The 24212-nt window shown below is 41.5% G+C and overlaps 1 protein-coding gene across 3 annotated transcripts in view; it reads left to right on the forward strand.

The window, feature by feature from the left end:
• The window catches only part of macir (macrophage immunometabolism regulator), a 52307-nt gene extending 34850 nt beyond the window's left edge, over positions 1-17457 (forward strand). For 2 of the 3 annotated variants that reach the window (XM_039779412.1, XM_039779413.1), the window contains exons 2-3: positions 533-566; positions 16523-17457. In XM_039779412.1, coding sequence (XP_039635346.1) covers positions 16530-17183 — 654 coding nt within the window. In that variant the 5' untranslated portion in view covers positions 533-566; positions 16523-16529 and the 3' untranslated portion in view covers positions 17184-17457. The remainder of the gene's footprint in view (positions 1-532; positions 567-16522) is intronic. The other variant, XM_039779411.1, reaches the window with a different exon arrangement.
• The last annotated feature ends 6755 nt before the right edge of the window (positions 17458-24212 follow it).

Below are 24212 nucleotides of genomic sequence, written 5' to 3' on the forward strand. Positions count from 1 at the left end.
CAATTCCCCCTCTTGCCCATTCAGATAATGTTGTCCCTTTGTTCGTCTCTGTCACTTCCGCTGTATTGCTTACCTACCCTTTCGCTCTGCTTGCTGCTACCTCCCTTGTTGCCGCCCCTCCGCACTCCTCCGGATCCTCCTCAACTGCCATCCATCTAGCTCCTCCCCTTCACCTGTTTGGCTCTTGCCTGCTAGTGGGGGGAGAGGGAGAGGCTTGTCTAGCCCTGTAACTTCCACTATCCCTTCCTTAACATCAAACACTGGGTACAGCCCTGTGGTGGGTTGCGGAGGGGAGTAAGGTGGTGGGTGTTGTTGTTGTTGCTTCTGCCCTGGTTCTTCCACCATCAAATGTTTTACTCCTTGCCATAATAGCGCCCATTGTGCCCATTTCTTTCTATCTTGATTTGCTTTGTCTCTCCTGTCTTTAGCTTTGCCTTTTTTTTTTCAACCAACTTCCTGTTTTCACATCTTTCTGTGCTTCTTCCTGATCCTGACCTGCTCTCTTTTCTTGTCTCCAAAATGCTGCTAACAGTGGATCTGTGCATTTAGTAATTTCTCCCTGATCGGTCAGTATCTGATTAACATCTTTCTTCATTTGTATCATCATATCCTCTGCCTCCTTCCCTGTCCCATAGGCCGCTTTCACTGCTTTTTCCATTACTTCTAACTGCTCCCCAACTGGCTTATATGGTCCTTTAATTCCCCAACCCCCATCGTCTATCTCTCTGTCGAATTCCCCGTCCATTTTCTTTAATTAGTGACACTAGTGTTTATGAATTTGCCAAGGTATGTTTATTAATTTTGCCAGAAATATTTATCCAAAACTGCCACACACTTAATATTTCCTAAATTGCCACACAGAAAATCCCTTGATCTAAATATCCACAATTTACTTCAACAGGCCACTGCTTTTATACTTAGCACCGTCGGGTTTCAGGCAGTGCTGCTGCTTCAATTGCTTCTATTTAGCATTCATACACATTGATCATTCATGCATTACCCTTAATTTGGATGAGTCAATTTTTCATCATTTTTTTTTTTTTTTTTTTTAAACCTTGATTGTGGCCAGTTGAGATTTATGGCACACTATGTCCCTGGTTCTCAACCCTTAAACAGGAAAGTAATATTCCTATTTGACACCAAAATCAAGTTTCCCTATACCGTGGTTTTGGCCAGCTGGGAAATATGGCACGCTATACCCTGGTACCCAGCCTCTGCACAATCGAACTAGCTCAATTGTCTGACACCAAAACCAACAAGTCATGTGAACATTGGATTATTTTGTCATATCACCTAAATAGTGTGAAATGGTTCAATAATACAGTCGTTCACCAGTCATACCTAGGAGACTTTAACTCCTATATGGAGGACTTTAACCTCTGCTTTGAAAGGACTTTAACCTTTCTTCTTAAAGGACTTTAACCTTTTTCTTAAAGGACTTTAACCTTTTTTCTTAAAGGACCTTAACCTTTTTTCTTAAAGGACTTTAACCTTTTTCTTAAAGGACTTTAACCTTTTTTCTTAAAGGACTTTAACCTTTCCGGAGGACTTTAACCTCTTTTTCCTTTTGTTTTGAAGATGTCTCAATTCTCGGGTGTTTCAACCCAGCCAAAACCGCTCCTCGTCAGGACACGGGTGGAGTTGCCAAACTCAGACTTTCACAAATATTTCCTCATATTTGTTCCATAAACCATACCATATTTCCTGTACCTTTATAGAAATGGAAGTTGTCACTATGTATTTAATTAATTAATTTTAGCGGTCTGTGGGTTACTAAGACGTTGAACACCCTTGATTTAGAATAGTCAATGCAGAATAATGGTCTGCTTACCTTATTTATGGCGCCAGATGTTCAACGCGACTTTTCACCCTTGGACCGAACCTTTGTCAATCAATTTGAAGAATCCTCTTTTCCTCTCATCCCGGACGAGTCCCCCAATTGTCGTGCTTCCAAGGTGCACTCCCAGGTGAGGACTTCTTCACTGCAATAGATAGTAATAACTTCACAAACACAAGTTAAAGTTCACACAATAGGCTCCTATAGGAGGAGAGCATCACTCCGTAGGCAGACTCCGCAGTCTGTCTCTCACCAGTGAGCTCTGACTCTCTTCCTCTTTTGCCTGTCTTTTATTGAAGTTTCACAAGGGCAGTTACATATCACACACGAACATCTGTCTCTACAAGGTGGGCTGTTGCTTTTGATGGATTGTGACTGAGCAAGGTCTGGTGTCCTCCGTCCTTGCTTACTGCATTCCACAGAGGAACATTTCCTCATTTGCACGATGCAGGCCACCTGTGTGCAGCCTTGGTTCTGTTCTCGTGCAGCATACTTTTAGCTCGTTAAGTCTAGGCAGCTTGCTGTAATGATTAGGCAGTGTATTATAGGAACATAAGTCATTTGGTCAGCAAAGCGTGTGTATTTATATCCCACAATCACAACCTTTGCATGGGAAGTGGCGTACGCACATTTTCAGCCCCGTTTTGTGCGTACGCCACGTTTATAAATGAGACCCCAGAAGTTGTTAGTGTGGATAGAGGAAAAGCATGTGGCTCAAGTGGCAATGTGGGTTCAGACATTTATCACACTTATCCTCTACTTCTGGGAAAATAACAGAAAAATGTCTTGATTTTGAAAAATGGACCCTACCTACAACCTTTAAAGTGCTCATATTATGCTCACTTTCAGGTTCATAATTGTATTCAGAATAGGTTTACGTGGTTTAATTTTCAAAAAACACCATATTTGTGTTGTACTGCACATTGCTGCAGTTACTCTTTTCACCATGTGTGTTGAGCTCTCTGTTTTAGCTACCTAATGAGGAATCTCACTTCTGTTCCATCTTTGTTGGGAGTCGCACATGCGCAGTACCCAGGTAAGCACTGCTAGCTAGTCAGAAGCAGAGTATGAGGGTGTGCCACGCTAGCAGCTAGATGAGCATTATAATGTGTGTTACAAAGTGACGCACATTCGTTACGGAAGTAAAGGCTGGACTACAATAGAGCTGTTTGGAGCAGTTTGTGAACAGTGTTTTCTGTTGGAGATGGTAAGTCCCTTTGGGGTGGACTTTGGGCTTTTTTACTTTGTAAACCTATAACATGCACAAAAAAGCATAATATGAACACTTTAAAGTGACTCAACCCAGACGTGCACAAGATGAAACAATACTTATTCCATCAACAACTTTCTGCCACCAGTCCTTGGTAGGGATGAGGATCGTTAATTTTTATTGATATTGATACCATTTTCGAGACTGCTTAACAATCCAAGTCTTTATCGATACCATTATCAAGGCTAGTCTTTACCTATGGTCTTTATGCACACATTGTGCTCGTAAATCATTTTTCTCGGTTTGCGCATGTATCTATATTTAGGGTATATTTGTGTGAAATGTTCAACTGTAGAGCACTGAGTTAGCTTATTATTGTCAAAAATTAAGACTTGCTACTACGAAGTGGTGGTGCGCTCACCATGCATACCTTTGGTGGAGGATTGTTCCAAAACCACAGACGGAGTTTGCAGCGTTGCGACTCGGAGACAGTCAAAGGTACTTCATTTTTTATTTATTTATAGCTTCACATCACCAGAGCAACCTCTCTCTCTTCTGTCATCATACTTCTTGACCTTTCTGCTGCCTTTGACACAGTGAACTAACAGATCCTCATTTTGACACTTAATGATCTGGGTGTCTCAGCCTCTTCGCTCTCTTTGCTCATATCTTACCTGGCAGACTGAACCTACGGGGTAACTTGGAGAGGATCTATCTCAGAATCTTGCCCACTCAAAACTGGGGTTCCTCAGGGCTCAGTCATGGGTCCCCTCCTCTTTTCTCTGTACACCATCTCTCTCAGGTCTATCATTCACTCGCACAGCTTTTCTTATAACAGTTACGGAGATGACACCCAACTAATTATCTCCTTTCCGGAGTCTGAAACGCAAGTAACAGCACGTATCTCGGCCTGTCTGACTGACATTTCTTCTTTGATGTCCACACACACCATCTGAAACTTAACCTTGACAAAACCTTTTCCTTCCAGGGAAGGGCTCTCTTACCAGGACCTGACTATAACAATTGACAACTCAGTGGTAGTCCCCACCCAGACTGCTAGAAACCTGGGTGTGACACTTGACGACCAACTCTCCTTCACTGCCAACATTGCTGCAACTACCCGATCGTGTAGATACATGCTGCATAACATCAGAAAAGTATGTCGCCTTCTAATGCAGAAGGTGGCTCAGGTTCTGGTTCAGGCACTAGTCACCTCACCTCACGTCTAGACTACTGCAACTCCCTCCTGGCTGGCCTGCCTGCATGTGCCATCTGGCCCCTGCAGCTCATTCAGAATGCAGCAGCTCGACTTGTCTTCCCCAAGTCCCCACTCTCTTCACTGGTTACCAATTGCTGCCCGCATCTGCTTCAAGACACTAGTACTTGCATACAGGGCCACGAACAGATCAGCCCCATATATATATATATATATATATATATATATATATATATATATATATATATATATATGCACTGCACTTACTACTTGTTGTCTGGAGTTTGCACCTTCAGAGTTGAAAGCACTTATTTGGAAATCGCTTTGGATAAAAGATGTAATGTAATGCATAACGTTGAGGTGCTTCATCATGGATGTTGTTCCCCCAACACAAATTACATTTTGCTTCCTCCTTTTCTTTGCTTTTCGTAAAATCTAGCCAAAGCTTTGACTGCTTAGCATATTCAGCCATCGCAGCAAGATACCAAATGATAAATGAAGCAAGGAAATTCCATTCTTCTTTGTTTAGCATAAAAGCGGTTGGCAGGCAATTCGCTTGAGTTCTTTAACTTCATTAGACAATCGATGTATGTTTGTGCACCAGTGATTTGATTTAAACGACATGACTAGTCTGTTGAGACATAACAATATATGATACACTAGTCTCAATGGCAGTATCAATAAACTCAGACCTTATTGATTTTCGTTGGAACCAGGTCCTTAATATAACCGGGTCTCGAGACTCATCCCTATTCTTCGGTAAATTGGAGTCTCAGTTCACCCTCCCAAGCACGTTTTTCCTGCATAGAGAAAGTTTTGTTTTTTATCAATATTTCAAAATAGAAAACCTTACCCTTTATAAGGTTTTGTATTCATAACAGTATTGTACAAATTAGCTACAACAATCATAGCAGTTACCTTTATGTAGGCCTAAGTCACTCCTTTCAACTAAGGAGCAAAATGTCCTTCTTGAAAAAAAAAAAAAGATATGGTTATGCCCTGTTCATACTAATCAAATGAACTGGACTTTGTGGTCAGTTGTAGTCGCATGCGAAAGCCTCCTTCCCTTACTGCCTTGTATTAAATTATATTTAAAACTTTTAATTGTTGCCTGCCACCAGAACTTTGTATTTTCCTTGACATAAATTAAGACATTTTCACCAATTTGTGCCTGAAAATGCAGGAAATTAGGTTTTTAGATCAATTTTTTGTTTTGTTTTTTATATTTAGAACACACAGAGTATAAAAATACAATTGAACAATAACATAAACCTTCTCCCACCCCCACCCTCTGCGGTCTCAAGGAAAACAAAAACAAACAAAATAAACAAAAACAGAAATCAAACCTTTCCTAGTCACTCTCCTCTAATTCTTGGGATGCGGAGGTCATTAGGACTGATACTTGTGCTGCTGCGCTTTTCCATAGGTCTATAGTCAATGATTTGGCTTTGTTAATCCTTGCTGTAGAGAATTCAAGCATAACTTTGTCTAGAAAATACGCTAACCACTGCTTTTATACAAAGCGAGTGTGGGGGGCCAGCGCTGAGCTATCATTTTCTTGGTTGCGGTTGAGCGGCTATTTAAACTTTCCTCCGTCTCCCAAGCAGGTGTAATTTAGAGTCGTCATTAAGTAACAAAACAATCGGGTCAGTAGGAAGTAGACATTGGATATTATTGATGTTGTTTTATTCCAGAACTCATGCACCTGTTCAGACTCCCGGACCGTATGCAGGAAAGTTCCAGTTTGTTCAGGTTGACAGAATGTGCAATAGGGAGTGGGAATGACTTTAGAGACGTATCTCTTCTGAGGAGTCCAATATTTTCTATGACAGCAGATCGCTGGTGATTTGGGTTCTTGGAGCAATGGGAAATGTTGTCCCAATCTGTCTCCCAATTAATTGCATTCACCTCAGGGCTCAGCTCTCGCTCCCATTTCCTCGCTATTAGGAGTTCTCCTAAACTTGGAACAGTTTAGCATAGATCTTGGACGCTAATCCTCTCACAGGAAAATCAACAAACCATTTATTGACTGGTTGCATCTCAAGACTGTTTCCCCATGGTAGTCCATAACATTTTAGTGCTGATCTTAAGCACAGATACAAGAAGAAAGATGTCCTGGGGACCTCAAAACTAGCTCTTAGGTCTTCAAAACTCAACATACCTTTCTCATTGAATAACTGGTTTACAGTATAAATGCCTCTGTCACTCCACTGCTTACAAGGGTTTGTTACCAGACATTAAGTGTGTATTGTGCCAAATTGCACCTGTTAATAGCCACCTGTTTAGTCAATGTGTTGGTGATAATAGGGTCATAGGCTAGCATACACTTTTTTTGGACACACCTGCAAAGGCAAGGGCTTGCTGTCTTAGACTTCCAATGAGGTTTTGCTTTATTTCTCTCCATGGGACTGTAGATAAGGGATCCATCCAGACTCTGAGGGCCTGTAGCTGAAGGCTCTGTAGTACACTTTAAGGTTGGGGAGTGCCAAGCCTCCCGTGTTTGAGGTACGTTGCAAAGTAGAGTATTTTAGCCTAGGTTGTTTATTATTCCAAATATATTGGCGAATTAAGGTATCAAGTTTCTTCTAGAAATATATCGGTGGGGGTAAAGGGATCATTGTACTTAAGAAATTCACACGTGGAACTATGTTCATTTTAACAACAGCAATCCTGGACCATAGTGATGCTGGCAGCACAGACCAATTGGCCAGATCCCTTTGAACACTACTTACTATAGTTTCATAGTTGTCCTGGACAACTCGCTGTAGGGATGCGTGTATGGTGTATGGTTTGTTGTTGGAAAGTACCCTTCTCTATGGCTGAAGTTAAAGCTTGTAAAATGGTAGGTCATAATATGTCAAAATACTGTAGTTAGTAAGTTCTGATGTAATTCCATCCAACCCTGGTGTTTTCCCCTTTTTATTTAACTGTTTTTAATACTGATTTAAGTTCCTCTAAGGTTATTGGTTGACCTAGTTCTTCTCTCTCTTCTGGGTCGAGAATAGGCAAGTTTAGTTCTTTTAGGAACTTCTGGCACTGTGTTGGATCTGGGTTGCAGGAGGACTCCTACAACTTTGAGTAAAAGGATTGAAAAGTGGCGCTAATATCCTTAGGATTTGTTGAGATACCTCATGCTGTTAATAGTAGCTATGGATTCGCTTTGTTTTAATTTCAGAGCAAGCTATTTGCTTGGTTTACCGCCGTTAAAATAATAATATTGCCTCAATGTGCATTATGAACTCAACTCTCCTTCTTAGCAGATCATTCAGCTCTGTTCGACTTGTGACTAGAAGAGTTTGTAGATTTAGAAAAACAAGACTTAAGCGATTGCTCTAACGATTTACAGTGTTCTTCCAACTCCGCTATCCTTGCCTCTCTTTTCCTCTTCAAATTGACCGCGAAGGAGGATGTAAAATCTCTAATAAATCCTTCAGTTGCTTGCCATGTATATTCAGGGTCAGAAACTGAGTCGGTATTAATTGATATAAATTCAGCCAGTTTGGTTTTAAATTCTGTATCAAAAGCTGTGTTCTGGAAAAGGGAATTATTAAATTGCCATCTCCTAGATCTTTCTCCTAACATATCGCAACGGAATGTGGTTATCAGCGCATTGTAATCAGATAGAATTGCTGGTTCTATTGCTATCGTGTGGAACATTGTCTTAAGCTCACTGGAGCACAACATATAATCAATGCAGGCAGGCTTCAAAATTAACATTTTCGTCTACCAGCCAAATGGCTAATGAATGTTCAAATATTACCAGCCATTCAATAGATTACCATTGGTTTTTTGGCTGGTGAGTGAAGCAAATCTACCAGCCACTTGCATATTTCACCAGCATTTGGCTGGTAAACGGTGCTAATTTAGAACCCTGAATGCAGGAGTGGGTGAAGTGGCGTGTGGAAAAGAAGGTGTAATCTTTTTTGTGATTGATCCCTGATCTATCCTGATTTAAATCAAGTACTGCATTCATGTCTCCACCTATGATTAGTGAATATTCTTTTAGAGAGAGAGCAATTAATTGGTTAGGCTTGGGAAAAAACTTTCATCAAACAAAGGCTATTTTCCTACTCCTTATCATTGTACATATACAGTGCCTTGCGAAAGTATTCGGCCCCCTTGAACTTTTCGACCTTTTGCCACATTTCAGGCCTCAAACATAAAGATATAAAACTGTAATTTTTTGTGAAGAATCAACAACAAGTGGGACACAATCATGAAGTGGAACGAAATTTATTGGATATTTCAAACTTTTTTAACAAATAAAAAACTGAAATATTGGGCGTGCAAAATTATTCAGCCCCCTTAAGTTAATACTTTGTAGCGCCACCTTTGCTGCGATTACAGCTGTAAGTCGCTTGGGGGTATGTCTCTATCAGTTTTGCACATCGAGAGACTGACATTTTTGCCCATTCCTCCTTGCAAAACAGCTCGAGCTCAGTGAGGTTGGATGGAGAGCGTTGTGAACAGCAGTTTTCAGTTCTTTCCACAGATTCTCGATTGGATTCAGGTCTGGACTTTGACTTGGCCATTCTAACACCTGGATATGTTTATTTGTGAACCAGTCCATTGTAGATTTTGCTTTATGTTTTGGATCATTGTCTTGTTGGAAGAAAAACTCCGGTCCCAGTCTCAGGTCTTTGCAGACTCCATCAGGTTTTCTTCCAGAATGGTCCTGTATTTGGCTCCATCCATCTTCCCATCAATTTTAACCATCTTCCCTGTCCCTGCTGAAGAAAAGCAGGCCCAAACCATGATGCTGCCACCACCATGTTTGACAGTGGGGATGGTGTGTTCAGGGTGATGAGCTGTGTTGCTTTTACCCAAACATAACGTTTTGGCATTGTTGCCAAAAAGTTCGATTTTGGTTTCATCTGACCACAGCACCTTCTTCCACATGTTTGGTGTGTCTCCCAGGTGGCTTTTGGCAAACTTTAAACGACACTTTTTATGGATATCTTTAAGAAATGGTTTTCTTCTTGCCACTCTTCCATAAAGGCCAGATTTGTGCAGTATAACGACTGATTTTTGTCCTATGGACAGAGTCTACCACCTCAGCTGTAGATCTCTGCAGTTCATCCAGAGTGATCATGGGCCTCTTGGCTGCATCTCTGATCAGTCTTCTCAATGTATGAGCTGAAAGTTTAGAGGGACGGCCGGGTCTTCTAGATTTGTAGTGGTCCGATACTCCTTCCATTTCAATATTATCGCTGGGGTGCCCCCTTGGGATGTTTAAAGCTTGGGAAATCTTTTTGTATCCAAATCCGGCTTTAAACTTCTCCACAACAGTATCTCGGACCTGCCTGGTGTGTTCCTTGTTCTTCATGATGCTCTCTCGCTTTTACACGGACCTCTGAGACTATCACAGAGCAGGTGCATTTATACGGAGACTTGATTACACACAGCTGGATTCTATTTATCATCATTAGTCATTTAGGTCAACATTGGATCATTCAGAGATCCTCACTGAACTTCTGGAGAGAGTTTGCTGCACTGAAAGTAAAGGGGCTGAATAATTTTGCACGCCCACTTTTTCAGTTTTTTATTTGTTAAAAAAGTTTGAAATAGCCAATGAATTTCGTTCCACTTCATAATTGGGACCCACTTGTTGTTGATTCTTCACAAAAAATTACAGTTTTATATCTTTATGTTTGAGGCCTGAAATGTGGCAAAAGGTCGAAGCGTTCAAGGGGGCCGAATACTTTCGCAAGGCACTGTATAAGATATCCTGCCTGATAAGTCTTTACTGCTTTTGTCAATGGTGAGTGCGCATTTCCGCGACAGCAACACGATGGAGCCCTTGGTTTTGGTGTCATCACTAGATGAGGCAGCACCCTTAAAGTATTTATTTTGTAGACGATTTATATCTCTTTTACGTAAATGTGACTCCTGTATAAGCGCCACGTCTGTTTTTCCTTCTTAAATAGTCCAGGAATTTAGCTCGTTTGATCAGCCCATTTAGCCCCCTGATGTTAACTGAAAGGATTGAAAGCTCAGCCATCTTCAAAATTTACACGCATGTCTCGAGTACCCTACCAGATTTTGCTGACAAATCTGCAGCAAAGGGTGAACTGTTAGCTCAGAGCAAGGTGTGACAAAAACATAAAAAGTAAAATAATTCCCCGAACCCTCTGAGACCGCAGAACCCCTCCCCTATTTGTAAGATGCGTGACCACATCAAACGCAGTTTGCGCAAAACTCCAGCTCAAAACTTCACCTCCTGTCTTAAGTCACAGGTTAATTGAAACAGGTCTAGTAAATTCTTATGTTAAACATGAACAATATTATAAGGGTGAGGCTATTTGCACAATTAGCAGTGTATGCTATTTGTACCCTGGTGCAATTAGAAATGAATGCTATTCGTACCCTGCCGGTGCACACAGCAATGTGTTCTATCAATACCCTATCTGGTACAAATATCAATGTATGCTATTTGCACCCCTGTGCATTTACAGTACCTTGGCATATATTTACACACAGTTATCCATACTACTCATGTATTACACCTTTTTGGAATATTATCGCCCTGACATTCTTACCCTAACCATAAACAATCCCACTCCTCTTGCCTAAACCTAACCAACCCAACCAGAGCAGGCATATTCATGAGTCTTCCCCTACCACCCTGCAAAACATATTTCGCATTCGCGGGCCCTGACTTGCGCAATTGCATGCAAATTATCCAATCCAAAATGAAAAAAACAAGATCACCTCACCAGGGAATCAAACTCCAGATTCCCAGACCAAAGCTCAGCACTCTAACCACTCACCTAACAGTTCTTACTGGATGTCATACAATGGTTTACCACTTGGTGTCTTCAAGCCTCGGTTGCTAGGTAACAATACTGTATACAAAAAATAGGTAGGCTACTATGGTACTACCTAACAAACTAACGGTTATATGCTTTCACTGAAGACCGAAAGCACAACTGTAGTATCCATTTTCCGCTAGAAATTCAATTGTTATAAACTTTAGAGACAAAACTTTCCTAATATGCCAGTTTCTGCGGTCGTGGAAGATGAACGTCCACCATGATTTCGGTGCACGTGAGCAACGTGTTTTTGTTGTTACGTCACAGGGTGTGAATAGCTCAGCTGTATGGCCGAGGCTATTCGTACCGGGGGTGCAAATAGACACTCCGATATTATAAACCCCTTAGAATAATTTCTGGACTAAGCTATGTGAAAAACAGACCAATCTAGTTGGAACAATAAGCAGACTATGAGCTGAACAGACCGTATCCCTCATGTTCTTTCAGTCTAACTTAAATGTTAACAAACTTAGACTGTAAACTGACGAGCCAGCATTTATCATGTATTTTCAGTCTGGTTAAGTGTCCCTTTTAAAGCTTGGCTCTGAAACTTACATACAGTATGCTTAGGATTACCAGCCAGTATTTATCATGTATTTTCAGTCTGGTTAAGTGTCCCTTTAAAGCTTAGTTACGAAACTTACATAGCGCATCCTCAGGATTCATCATGTTCCCTTTTTTTCAGCCCGATTAAGTGTCCTCAAAAGTATAGATTATTATTAGTATAGATTGTAGACTGAGTAGCCAGCATTCATCATTTTTTACAGTCTGGTTAGATTTCTCTTCAACGGTTGGTTCCAGAACTTACACACAGCGTCCTCCAGTCAAACTCGGTACAGTGGCTCAAATACCGTTACTCCACAGATGCTGAGTCCTCCAGTCGCGACCCCAGCATCGAACGCAAAGTCCCACCGCCGCCCTCCGGTTCCTCGCGGTGCAGGGTGATGTGCTCCTCCTCTTCTAATTCCAGCCAGAAAACACCCAGCTCTGCGGCTGCAGTAAAGGCAAACTCTCTCCCTCCGTGGGTCACTCCCAGGGCAGCGCGGCAGATGAACACATCCGAGTTGTGTTCAGCGTGCATCTCGTGTTGTATCCCTTCAGGCATCCGAAGCCGCTGGATCGTAAATGTGACGCAGCACATACCATGATTTCCTGCATCTCAGGTTCTGCCCCGATGTGTTGCTGCGAGGTATTAATTTCGGCCAGCACTCCCTTCACTGCGCTGTAGATCACTGATTTAAGCACACTTAGGTGCTTCTCCAAGACCCGGTCGATTAATTCCTCCATATTAGAGAACGGGTTCACATCAGTTACTCCGTTAGCCACCACTCCATTAGCCGCCAACATGCTAGCAAATTTCTCTGAACAAGTAAATAGTTTAGGCGACAACGAGACCTGCTTTTTCATGCCTGCAGGTGTTTCACAGAGTCACCGTGATAACAGACGAAACAATTTGGCGTCGGGTGCTGGTCACGTGCTTCTCCAGGAAATTTGAGGGTTAAAATTTCCAATTTCTAAACTTTTTTTAATTTATACCTTTTGTTATTATGTTATGTTGTTGTTAAATGTTTTTCTGAATTGATACCATTTTTTTAAGTATTAAAAATGTATTTTTAAGTATTAAAGGTTAAGGTTGAGAAGCTAGCAAGATTTGAAAGTAGCATCTCCTCTGGGCTTCGTCTAACCCCTCCCCCTGGCTCCCCCCTCACAGACGTGCACGAGCACCACTTGAAAGGGAGATGCCGCTCTGCGTCTGTTTCAGAGCAGAGCAAAGGAAGGACTTGGATTCAACTGATCAGAACTCCTTCATTTTACATACAACTACACAATTGTTATAGTTTCCCTTTTTATTTATTCCCAGGAAGGAATTAACTGTACAAAGTACCCATTTTTATATTTTGTTTAAATAAAAAAAAGAAATTGCTTTCCACTTGTTATTACAACTATCAAGACATTTTATCTCATCTCTGTACGTGCTGCTGGACGATTGCTGGGGATGAGAGACCGCTGGCTCCGTCCCATTGTCCCTGTCTCACTGGTTGTTTCCGAGGCCGACCTGTTGATGGTTCTTTCTTCTCCCATGCGGGTTCGGATCCGCCGAGGCGGTGTGGATTTTTCAAACCTGCACCTGCTAGATTGTGCGGTGCCTTCGGCCAGTTTGCTTGGCTCTGATTAATGCTAGAGCACTAGTCAACAAGACTTTACTCATAAATGACTTCTTCACTTTTTATGTCCTTTACAGAAACCTGGCTTCATAATGGCGAGTTCACGCCTTTCTTTGAACTTCTTCCTCTCCGATGTGGCTTCCTCAGCTTCCCTCGGGCCACCGGTAAAGGTGGAGGGCTAGCTGCTGTGTTTAAGTGTGCTTTTCAGTGTCGGGAGATTCCGTTTGACAGCGGCTCCAGCTTTGAGCTGCAGCTGTTTGAGACAAATGACATACATGAAAAAGGACATACTTTAGACCCCGTGCTATCATATGGTTTAGGTATTGCCATTAGTGAAATATGCGACACATGTATTTCAGATCATCTGTCTTATTTACTGAGGTTGTCCTCTGTTTGGACGTTTCTACAGTTGCTCCCGCACAATGTGTGCGTGCAATTAACCATTTAACTGCCTCACAGTTTTCTGCTGCTTTTAAAGACTCTGTGTTGTACAATCTCGAAGATTGTAATCTTTATGTTGAGGAACTCACCAACCTCTTTGACTGTACTTCGATATTGGACTCTTTTGCTCCACTGAGGAAGAAACGCACTAAAGCACTTTCAGAACCAAAGGTGTCAAAGTATTCACATTCATTACTCAGGTAGAAGTATATATACTAAGGTTTAAAAAGAATTCTGTAGAACTTGGCCATAATGGCTATAAGGTTATATTAAAATGTTAATGTTGAAATGTTTCAGCCACATTTATGCCCATTGAAAATGAACGAATTTAAGTACAATGCAAATACATTAGAGAACCATATGTGTACTACTAAGCATTCACATGTTTCATGGAGCGGAAGATATGATGACAAGTTGCTTGTAATGGTGCATAAAGTCAAACTTCAGAGACATGTTATCAATAGCCTTTATTGGAATGTAAATGTACATCCAAGCTTAACAACGGATGTAAGATAACAAAACTGGACAAGAAAATTGGTGTGGGCTTAGTAACAATTACCCTTTAATGGTCTGTCTATATAGGAGTAATGAGGCTTTTTTTAAATGTAAGGAGTAGAAAGTACAGATAATTGCATTAAAATGTAAGGAGTAGAAGTAAAAAGTCTGCTGTAAAATAATTGATGATATGGAGTAGAAAAATGTGCGTGAGGAATCAATACTTGAAAACATTAAGAGTAATCATTATTCCCATTTACTTTCTGCAGTCTGACTTCAGTTCACCACCTCACCATCTGCATCGCCAATTCTATTTTCTCCAAAATGGGTCAGAGTTTGCACATTCTCCCGTCAAGTTTGTTTTTTATAAATCACAACCTTTGCATGGGAAGTGGCGTACGCACATTTTCAGCCCCGTTTTGTGCGTACGCCACATTTATAAATGAGACCCCTGGCCTTTGCAGGTGTGTGTCCAAAAAAGTGTATGCTAACCTATGGCCCTATTATCACCAACACATTGACTAACTTTAAACAGGTGGAGGAGCAACTATGCTACATCAACAAGTGGCATCTGGACACCCGAATTTGGCACAATACACACTTAATGTCTGGTAACAAACCCTTTGCAGTGGAGTGACAGAGGCATTTATACTGTAAACCAGCTATTCAATGAGAAAGTTATGTTGAGTTTCGAAGACCTAAGAGCTAGTTTTGAGGTCCCCAGGACATCCTTCTTCTTGTATCTGCGCTTAAGAGCAGCCCTAAAATGTTACGGAGTGCCATGGGGAAACTGTCTTGAGCCGCACCCAGTTATTAAATGGTTTGTTGATTTTCCTGTGCGAGGATTAGCCTCCAAGATCTATGCTAAACTGATGCAAGTATCCATAGGAGAACTCCGAATAGCAAGGAAATGGGAGCGAGAGCTAAGCACTGAGGGGAACGCAATTAATTGGGAGACAGTGTGGGACAACATTTTCCATTGTTCCAAGAACCCAAATCACCAACAGATCCATTTCAACATATGTCATAGGACAAACTGGACTCCTCAGAAGAGATACATCTCTAAAGTCATTCCCACTCCCTATGGTACATTCTGTCAACCTGAACAAACTGGAACTTTCCTGCATATGGTCTGGGAGTGTGAACAGGTGCATGAGTTCTGGAATAAAACAACATCAATAATATCTGATAGGATGTTGAATTCCTACTGAGCCGATTGTTTTGTTACTTAATGACGACTCTAAATTACACCTGCTTGGGAGCACAAGTATCAGTCCTAATGACCTCAGCATCACAAGAATTAGAGGAAAGTGACTAGGCAAGGTGTGATCTCTATTTTTGTTTTCCTCGAGACCGCAGAGTAGGGTTGGGTACCAAAACCGATTCGACTATAGAACCGGTTCCTACGCAAACGGTAGTATTTGGACCGGATTAGAACGCAAATTTCGGTTCCTCATTTCTGTTCCGACTGAAATATATTTCCCTCTGTTGCTCCGGACAGTGGCAGACTCTTTCTTTATTTCTCCCGAGTGGCGCACGTGTCCGTGCTATTCTTGGACATGCACTCTACAATCACTGCTGATAGACGGCTTTTTGTAAACGCTCCGAAACGGACGTAAAAATATCACACTTTCTGTAATCACACTACCGTAAATGTAGGCTACTTTTAAAATGGCATATTTTCCCTCAGGGCTCACCAAAACGGACGTAAAAGCATATTAACCATTCACTGCACGTGATCGCTAGTAAACATATTACACTTACTCTGCTAGTCTATGTTCAGGACAAGACCGTGTTGCCTGGTTACCTTGTATGGATATACTCTCAACAAGATATGGGATTAGACAACATCTTTATATCTGTATAGTTTGATGTTGCGCTACATGACCCCTTTTGTTCTGTAAAGCTGTGCCTATGTTTGCATCTCTCCTCTCACTCTCAGCGCAATCCTGCCCCCACTCACTCACAAGCACTCCTGCAACAGCGTCTCTCTCTTTCTCATGGGCGGGCCAAATTCTCTGGGCGGGCAAAGCAGAGAAAGGGGAGGTAACCTTGCTCCTTATGACCTCATAAGGAGCAGTTTCCAGATTGGCCCATCTGAGCTTTCATTTTCTCAAAGGCAGAGCAGGATACCCAGAGCTTGGTTTACATCTATCGCCATTTCTAGCCACTGGGGGACCATAGGCAGGCTGGGGGAACATTATGATATTAATGTTAAAAAACCTCATAAATTGAAATTTTCATGCCATGGGACCTTTTTAAGTGAGTGTTTCTGTTTTGTGTATCTGCTGTATTGTTCCCAGACAAAAGAGTGACTCAATTTGTTTTTTTTCCACCTTTCATCAGTCAGGATATGTCTGTAAGGATGGAGATGGATATCAATGGAGTCTCAAGGGCACACGTCTCCATTCTTCCTGCAGCTGAGATCAAAGCCGCATTGAAACCAGAAGCAGAAAGACCTCGCTGTGCCAGCACCCCATGTTCTCCTATCAGAGGTACTGTTGCAGGATACCAGATCCTCCACATGGACTCAAACTATCTGGTGGGCTTCACCACTGGTGAGGAGCTGCTCAAACTGGCCCATCAGTGGTCAGAAGGCACTCCAGAGAAGGGTTCTGTATCAGAAGCTGTGTCAAGCTCCATCCAGAGCACTGTCCCAAAGTCTGTGGACTTGGGCCTCCACCGTTCTTCACGAATCTGCAAAGGCAAAAGTCGCTACTACCAACCCTACGACATTCCTGCTGCCAATGGGCGGAGACGGAGGCGTATGCCAAGCTCGAGTGACACCTTTCTCAGGTCCCTGACCCACGGGGAGCCTGGGAAGGGTCTTCATACTCCACTACCCCGCTGTCTGCTTAAAGGGAAGAGGGCCCAGTCCAAGTCTCTGGACTACCTTAATCTGGACAAAATAAGCATCAAAGAGTCATCAGACACTGAGGTGTTACAGTACCAACTGCAGCACCTTACCCTGCGAGGGGAACGCATGTTTTCCAGAAACAAGACATGAAAGCACAGTGGGAGGCCCTTTTTAGTCATCTTTCACCTGTTTGGGGATTTAGGTGCTATTTCCAGCTTGGTTTCTTTCTACTCATATTACAAACTGTTCTTTAAGAAGGCAGTCTGATTATCTTATTATATTATTAACTGGGGGTTTTACCTTGTACTGTACACATAACATGAAGAAAATCCTTACATCACTCCTCACATTGTAATGAGGTTGTTGAAGTTAAAAGATGTGAATAATTTAACTTAGCAATAACTGGTAAACTTATTTATTGACAGTGTTGTGTGTTTTTACTGCTCAAAGACACACTAATATATCAGTTTACAGCTGATAAAAGCACATATCCCTTACTGTATCAGCTTTAAAATGCACCATTGCTATATGTCCAATAATAGTTGATCTGTGAGGAGTTGTTAGTGAAAGTTTTGTGATTTTCTATTTTTTTTCTTTTTCATTATGGCACTGCATATAACTGTCAAATAAGCATTTGAAATACCTAATAATAATACTTAAAAATATTTGTTATTATTGCCATGTCAAAAATACATGCTAACGTTTCGGCTTAGTGGCCTTCATCAGAGCATGAAAAGAAATGGAAGTCATGTCTTTTGTATACAGGAGTTGGCAGTTGATTGGCTTAAAGGGTCACATGTAACTTCTTAAGGTCTTAATATGACAATGACTAATAACAAGGGTAATGGCAGTTCCCTGAATTTGTAACTCCTTAAGTCCTCGCTCCCCGATCCTCCAGCTTGTGATGGAAATTCTTCTCAGCGCACCATTTTGAAGGACATCCCAGTTACTAAAATGCATATCAGTGAGCGAGGAGCCTCCCTGGAGGAACTGACACCGATGTATCATTTGGAAGTATTTGAGAGAGAGAGAGAGAGAGACTGTATTAGGCTGAGGCAATAATAAAGTACAACTGACCCGTTTTCAATTTTAGTTTTATATCAGAAAATATGGGACGTAGAAATAAGCGCTGAAAATGTGTAGAAGAAAAATGTAACCATTTAAAACAATGGAAAAAGCAAAAACAAAGTGTGGAAAAAAAGTGTTTTTTTCAAGGTTGACGTGAAGACAACACAAGGGTTAATATTAATTAAAATTAATATAAAATGTATTGTTTATATTTCTGAATGTGCATGTATTAGGGCCATTTAATAAAAATGAAATAAAATACAGCAGATTGTAGTTTCTGTATTTATTACTAAAGCATTTATCAGTAATACAGTTAAAATGGGGGAAATGTGAAAAATAACCTTGCAGGTCGATTTAAGGTGTGCGCCCCTACGTTTTCTGCCTGTGTCCCTACATTTTTTTATTTAGAGGTTACAGTGCTCCTAGTAAAAAAAAGTTAGTTAAAGCCAATCACCTGCCAACACCTGTATTCAAAAGACATGGTTTCCATTTGTGTTCATGCTCTGTATGGCAACATTAGCATGTTTGTTTGACGTGGCCAGAACAAATTGGTGAAATTGAGATTAGTCAACTTTGTCCTAAAGATCTATGTATGTGCTACAATACACAGATAAGAAATCTTAAGAACTTTGGTTCAGCACCACAAACAAATACTGGGAAGGTGCATCCTCTCAAAGACCTAACACTGCTAATTTATTAAATGATTGCTGTCAGTCAGTATCAGTGTTTTTAAACCTTTTATTTACCAAGAGACAGGAATGTGTAAACAACTTAATCCTTAACTGTGTGAGGATAGCTAAAGATCTTTTTATTTAAGTCCATCTTAACATGCCATATGTACATTTCAAGAGTTATTGGTCATTGTAATCATTCCCTCTGTCCATTAAAAAAAAAAAAAAAAATTAAAAAACAAAATTTTATAAGTATTTTTTCCTGTCATGACATGCAACAAACGTCCCCCAGCTGGACAATCAAGGACTTTTCAATTACATGATCATCTCCTTTTAGACCACTAGTCACCAGGACGCCCCAAAATAATCCTTTCCTAACGTGAATACACTGTAAAAGGTGAGGAAGAGAATCCTTTTCCCAATTTGTCATTTTAGTTTTAGGACTGTTAGTTTTGCTCTCTCTTAAAGTTATTTGCACAAGGGGGATCCCTTCACATCCTTTACTGACAGGACTGCACCTCTTTCACAATACATATGATGCCATATTTTTTTTTTTTTGTAACCTTTATTTATCCAGGTAAGTTGATTGAGAACAATTTCTCATTTGCAACAACGACCTGTCACATTAACACAGTTACACATTCATACCTGGAGTGAACCCAACAAATTTGAAAGGTGGCCGTTGTAGATGGATTCTTCATAGAGAATGGTAAATTTTGTCGTTTGTAACAGGAAATTAGTTCACATTGATGGGAGTTAAAAACACATCTGTGGAAACTTCTAAAACTACTCCTGCATCCACTACAAAAGGAGAGTGAAAGAGTTCCTATGCACAACCCAGAAGAGTATCATTTCAGTATTTTTTCCTGTCATGACATGCAACAAACGTCCCCCAGCTGGACAATCAAGGACTTTTCAATTACATGATCATCTCCTTTTAGACCACTAGTCACCAGGACGCCCCAAAATAATCCTTTCCTAACGTGAATACACTGTAAAAGGTGAGGAAGAGAATCCTTTTCCCAATTTGTCATTTTAGTTTTAGGACTGTTAATTTTGCTCTCTCTTAAAGTTATTTGCACAAGGGGGATCCCTTCACATCCTTTACTGACAGGACTGCACCTCTTTCACAATACATATGATGCCATATTTTTTTTTTTTAACCTTTATTTATCCAGGTAAGTTGATTGAGAACAATTTCTCATTTGGAACAACGACCTGTCACATTAACACAGTTACACATTCATACCTGGAGTGAATCCAACAAATTTGAAAGTTGGCCGTTGTAGATGGATTCTTCATAGAGAATGGTAAATTTTGTCGTTTGTAACAGGAAATTAGTTCACATTGATGGGAGTTAAAAACACATCTGTGGAAACTTCTAAAACTACTCCTGCATCCACTACAAAAGGAGAGTGAAAGAGTTCCTATGCACAACCCAGAAGAGTATCATTTCAGTATTTTTTCCATATTCATTGGTTATTGGTGGCAAATATGGAATATGTTGCCTTTAGAGTACAATATTGGTGCATCTCTAGTTTTGTACATTGGTTATGGGCGTACTGTTATGAAACTCAGGAGTAGCACAACTCTGGATACGTGAAGAAGGTTCAGGAGATTTACACAGAAGCATTTAATGAAATCTCGATTGAGGAAAATTAGGATTATCCCTTTACATCTCCTGCTGAAGCTGTCAAGTTTGTGTTATGCAAAGATATTGATGGTGCCATAATGCCAAAATGGCATCTTTGAAATTGTTCTGTTGTAAACAATTAACCAATCTGAGTTAAATGGGTGCATTTGTGTGTTATTTTGGGCCTATTCATCTCAGTGTCTCATTTAGATCCAGTCCAAAAATCAGAAATTTTCAGACTAGTTTTTCCATTTTTAATTTAGAATATAAGCATTTTTTGAAAATTAAATTAATAAATGTCACATTCATGTATTGAATTTTCAAAAAATATATACACAACTTATTATACACATTAAGTGAATATTCTGCTGATTGGACAAATTGGAGATATTGGAAATTCAGAAACTATAACTTTCCGCAAATTAATACATGAATGTCATAGTTTCATCACAATGTTAACATTGTTTTCGCCCGTTGAGGTTTGACTGGAGCTCTTAATTATACTTCTTCTTTCGCTGCCTTCTGCAATAGTTTAATGGCAACCATCTGGAGAAATTGTTTTTTAGTTAACAGATATATTTATAAAAGTCAGAGACAATTAGCTATTTCCTTAATGGGTGCAGCTGTCATGTAATACTGTTGTGTTGGAAGTTGCTGTAAAGCTACTGTTGATGTAAATCAGCATCGATGTTATGATCTTGATGATCATATTACAGAAAGGTAAATTAAGTAGCAGACTTTAGTTGTGACATTGAACTGCATTGACATTGCTACTGTCTGAAACATTTCTTGGTACCAAATAAAACTACATGGTAACAGGTAATTGTTGGATTGGGGATTTTGCATATCACATACAAATAACGTGAATGTTAAACCGCTACTAAAGTCAATAAAATCAATAGTTGTAATGCTGTTTAAGTGAAGGAAACAGGGTTTTACATCACAATTCAAACGATTCTTGCAGCATTACAGTGGTTTTTCAGCTGTGATGTGTAAACCCTGTTTCCTGCACTTAAAAAGTATTACAGTAGTTTCTTAGCAGAAGACATGCGTTTTGGCCTTCACGGAGCTTCTTATGATGTGTAAAACCTTTTTCCTTCACTAAACAGCATTACAGTAGTTTCTCAGCAGAAGTTCCTTTACACGTCTCTATGCAGAAGACATGCGTTTTGGCCTCCATGGAGCTTTTTATGATGTGTAAAACCTTTTTCCTTCACTGAACAGCATTACAGTGGTTTCTCTGCAGAAGTTCCTATAAACATATTTCTATGCAGGAAAGATGCATTTTGGCCTCCACTGATTTCCTTCACTTAAAAAGTATTACAGTAGTTCCTGTGGTAGATTTGTAAGACGTTGGGGTAGCTGTAATATAAGTGGCGATTTGAAATTCAAACTGTAAATATACTATAGTTATGCCGGCCAGCTCCGCGGAGCCCCGAGTAACCCAGAAACGGTGACTTTGCCCTGGTTATGGAGCCCAGGCTTTCTCGTCAGACTGTGTGGAGCTTAATGAAGTCCGACACTTCTTACCAAGTTTGCAATTAGCCATCAATTTCCATAAAACAGCTTTATATAGTTGATTTCTCAGATAAAAAATTCTCAAAAGTGAATTTAATAATGAAATAGCAGACAAAGTCTTGTCTCCAACATATGTGTAATTGGTTCGCTCAACCAATCACCGCACAGTCATCTAATTATTCATGAGCATGCCATATTTGGAAGAAAAGCTCTTGTTACAAATAGGGCCATATTCACAGGGTAGTTAAGGGCCCATAAAATAGCAAGGGGGCCATTTTCAGCCCAACCAATGTTACATACACTATTAGGAGACCTTAACGAACAGTGTAAAATACGCTATATGATCATTCCATCACCCCTTTAATTTAAGGCCGGCCTTTGTTGACCACGCCCCCAGCCACTATCAGAGGCCCGGCTTTTAATTGACTACCGTTTTTTATTTGAGGAATTATGGTAGATAAAAAAAAAAAATACAATACATCCATAAATAACTACTAGTCTAACTATAAACGTGTTCATTTAAAAGTTAACATTTCATTTAACAGTCAATTTGTTTTTGCAGGCTTTACCACTGTGCAGATGCCGGACAGAGTGGTAGCCGCCACGGGGGAGCGGCAGGTAGGAGCTATGACTTCTGGGGAGAGGGGTACATTGGTCACCATCGCCTTTGCGGGTAATGCGCAGGGCAACCATGTCCCCCTGTTCTTCATATTCCCTAGGAAGAAATACAAGGACCACTTCGTCAGGGATGGCCCGGCTGGCTCCATTGGGTCTGCAAATGGATCCAGGTGGATGCAAGAGGCAGAATTTTTGCTTCTCCTCCAGCATTTTGCCAATCACACCCATGTGTCCAAGGAGTCTATGCTGCTTCTGTTGCTGGACAACCACCATTCCCACATTTCAATAGCAGCAATAGACTTCTGCAGGGCACACGGGATTGTGATGTTGTCCTTCCTGCCTCACTGTTTCCACCGCCTCCAGCCCCTGGATCGAAGTGTGTTTGTGTCATGGTTTCGGTGTTTTGCCTTGCTTTTGGTTTATGTCATGTTTTCTGTCTGTGTTCCTGTTTCCTGTTTTATTGTGATAGTCTGGTTTGTCTTGTCCAATTTACTTCCTGAGTTTTCCCGCCTTTGTTGATTGTCCTGCCCCGCTCTGATGTGTTTCACCTGATGCTACCACCTGTTCCTTGTTTGCTCCCTACCTCATGTATTTAACCTCTGTGAATCCCTTTGTGTCTTGTCGGATCGTTTTGTGGCCATGCCCTTGTGTTTCTTCCCTGTGCCTTGTGTCTGTTTTCTGTGTCAGTTTATTATTTTGTGAGTTTCCAGTCCCTGTACTGCCGCCTTTTGTTATTAAATTCCTGAGTACCACAACCTCCTGCCTGCCTGCCTGCTCTCTCTGCATTTTGGGTCCTCAACGTCCCTCGCCCCGTAACATAACGATCCGACCTACATGGACCCAGCGGAGAGACTCCTGTGTACTAAGAAGGTGTTGGAGTTCGGCCTGACTGTGCGGTGTTTGCTCTGCTCTGAGCCGGACCGGCGTCCTCCTTTCCTGGAGAAGCTTGCCATTCAGCGGCAGTGGCTATCAGAGAGACCTTGGGTGAGTCACTTGGTTCCCCAGCTGGAGGGCTTCAAGCACCAGCTGGACTGCTTCCTACAAACCACCTCCAGTGACTCACCCACCACCAGCCTGCCTCCTCCCCAGTCGGCCAACACCGTGGCCGTCGGTGCATGCTTTGTCAGCCAGCCTGCCACCTTACTGGCTCCCCCAGAACTCTCATCGGACTGCTCGGATGCTACCCGGTCAGTGTACGCCCCCAACCACCAGCAGTCCTATGAAGGAACCCGCATGGCTGTCTTCACAGGGACCCGTGGAGGCCGTGGACGGAGGAAGGGACGACACGGTTCTCAGCGCAATGTCCCTAATCAGCCTCTCATTGGACCTGAGCCCAAGCTGCCCAGCGGACCTGAGCCTGACCTAACCTGGGTGCCTGAGCCTGGGCCGATCTGTGTGCCAGATTCGCCGCTGACGTGCAGCCACCCAGATTCGCCGCTGACGTGCGTCTCTCCCGACCCCGGGCCGACGTGCAGCTCTCCAGACTCTGAGCTGCACGCGCAGCGCCACGTCCGCTGACGTGCGGCTCTCTCCGACCCGCCGGCGACGTGCAGCTCTCCAGACTCTGAGCTGACGTGGAGCTCTCCAGACTCTGAACTGACGTACAGCTCTCCTGACTCTGAGCTGACATGCAGCTCTCCTGACTCTGAGCTGACATGCAGCTCTCCTGAC

This window comes from Perca fluviatilis, chromosome 17 (assembly GCF_010015445.1).
Source record: "Perca fluviatilis chromosome 17, GENO_Pfluv_1.0, whole genome shotgun sequence".
In the NCBI taxonomy this organism is placed as follows: Eukaryota; Metazoa; Chordata; class Actinopteri; order Perciformes; family Percidae; genus Perca; species Perca fluviatilis.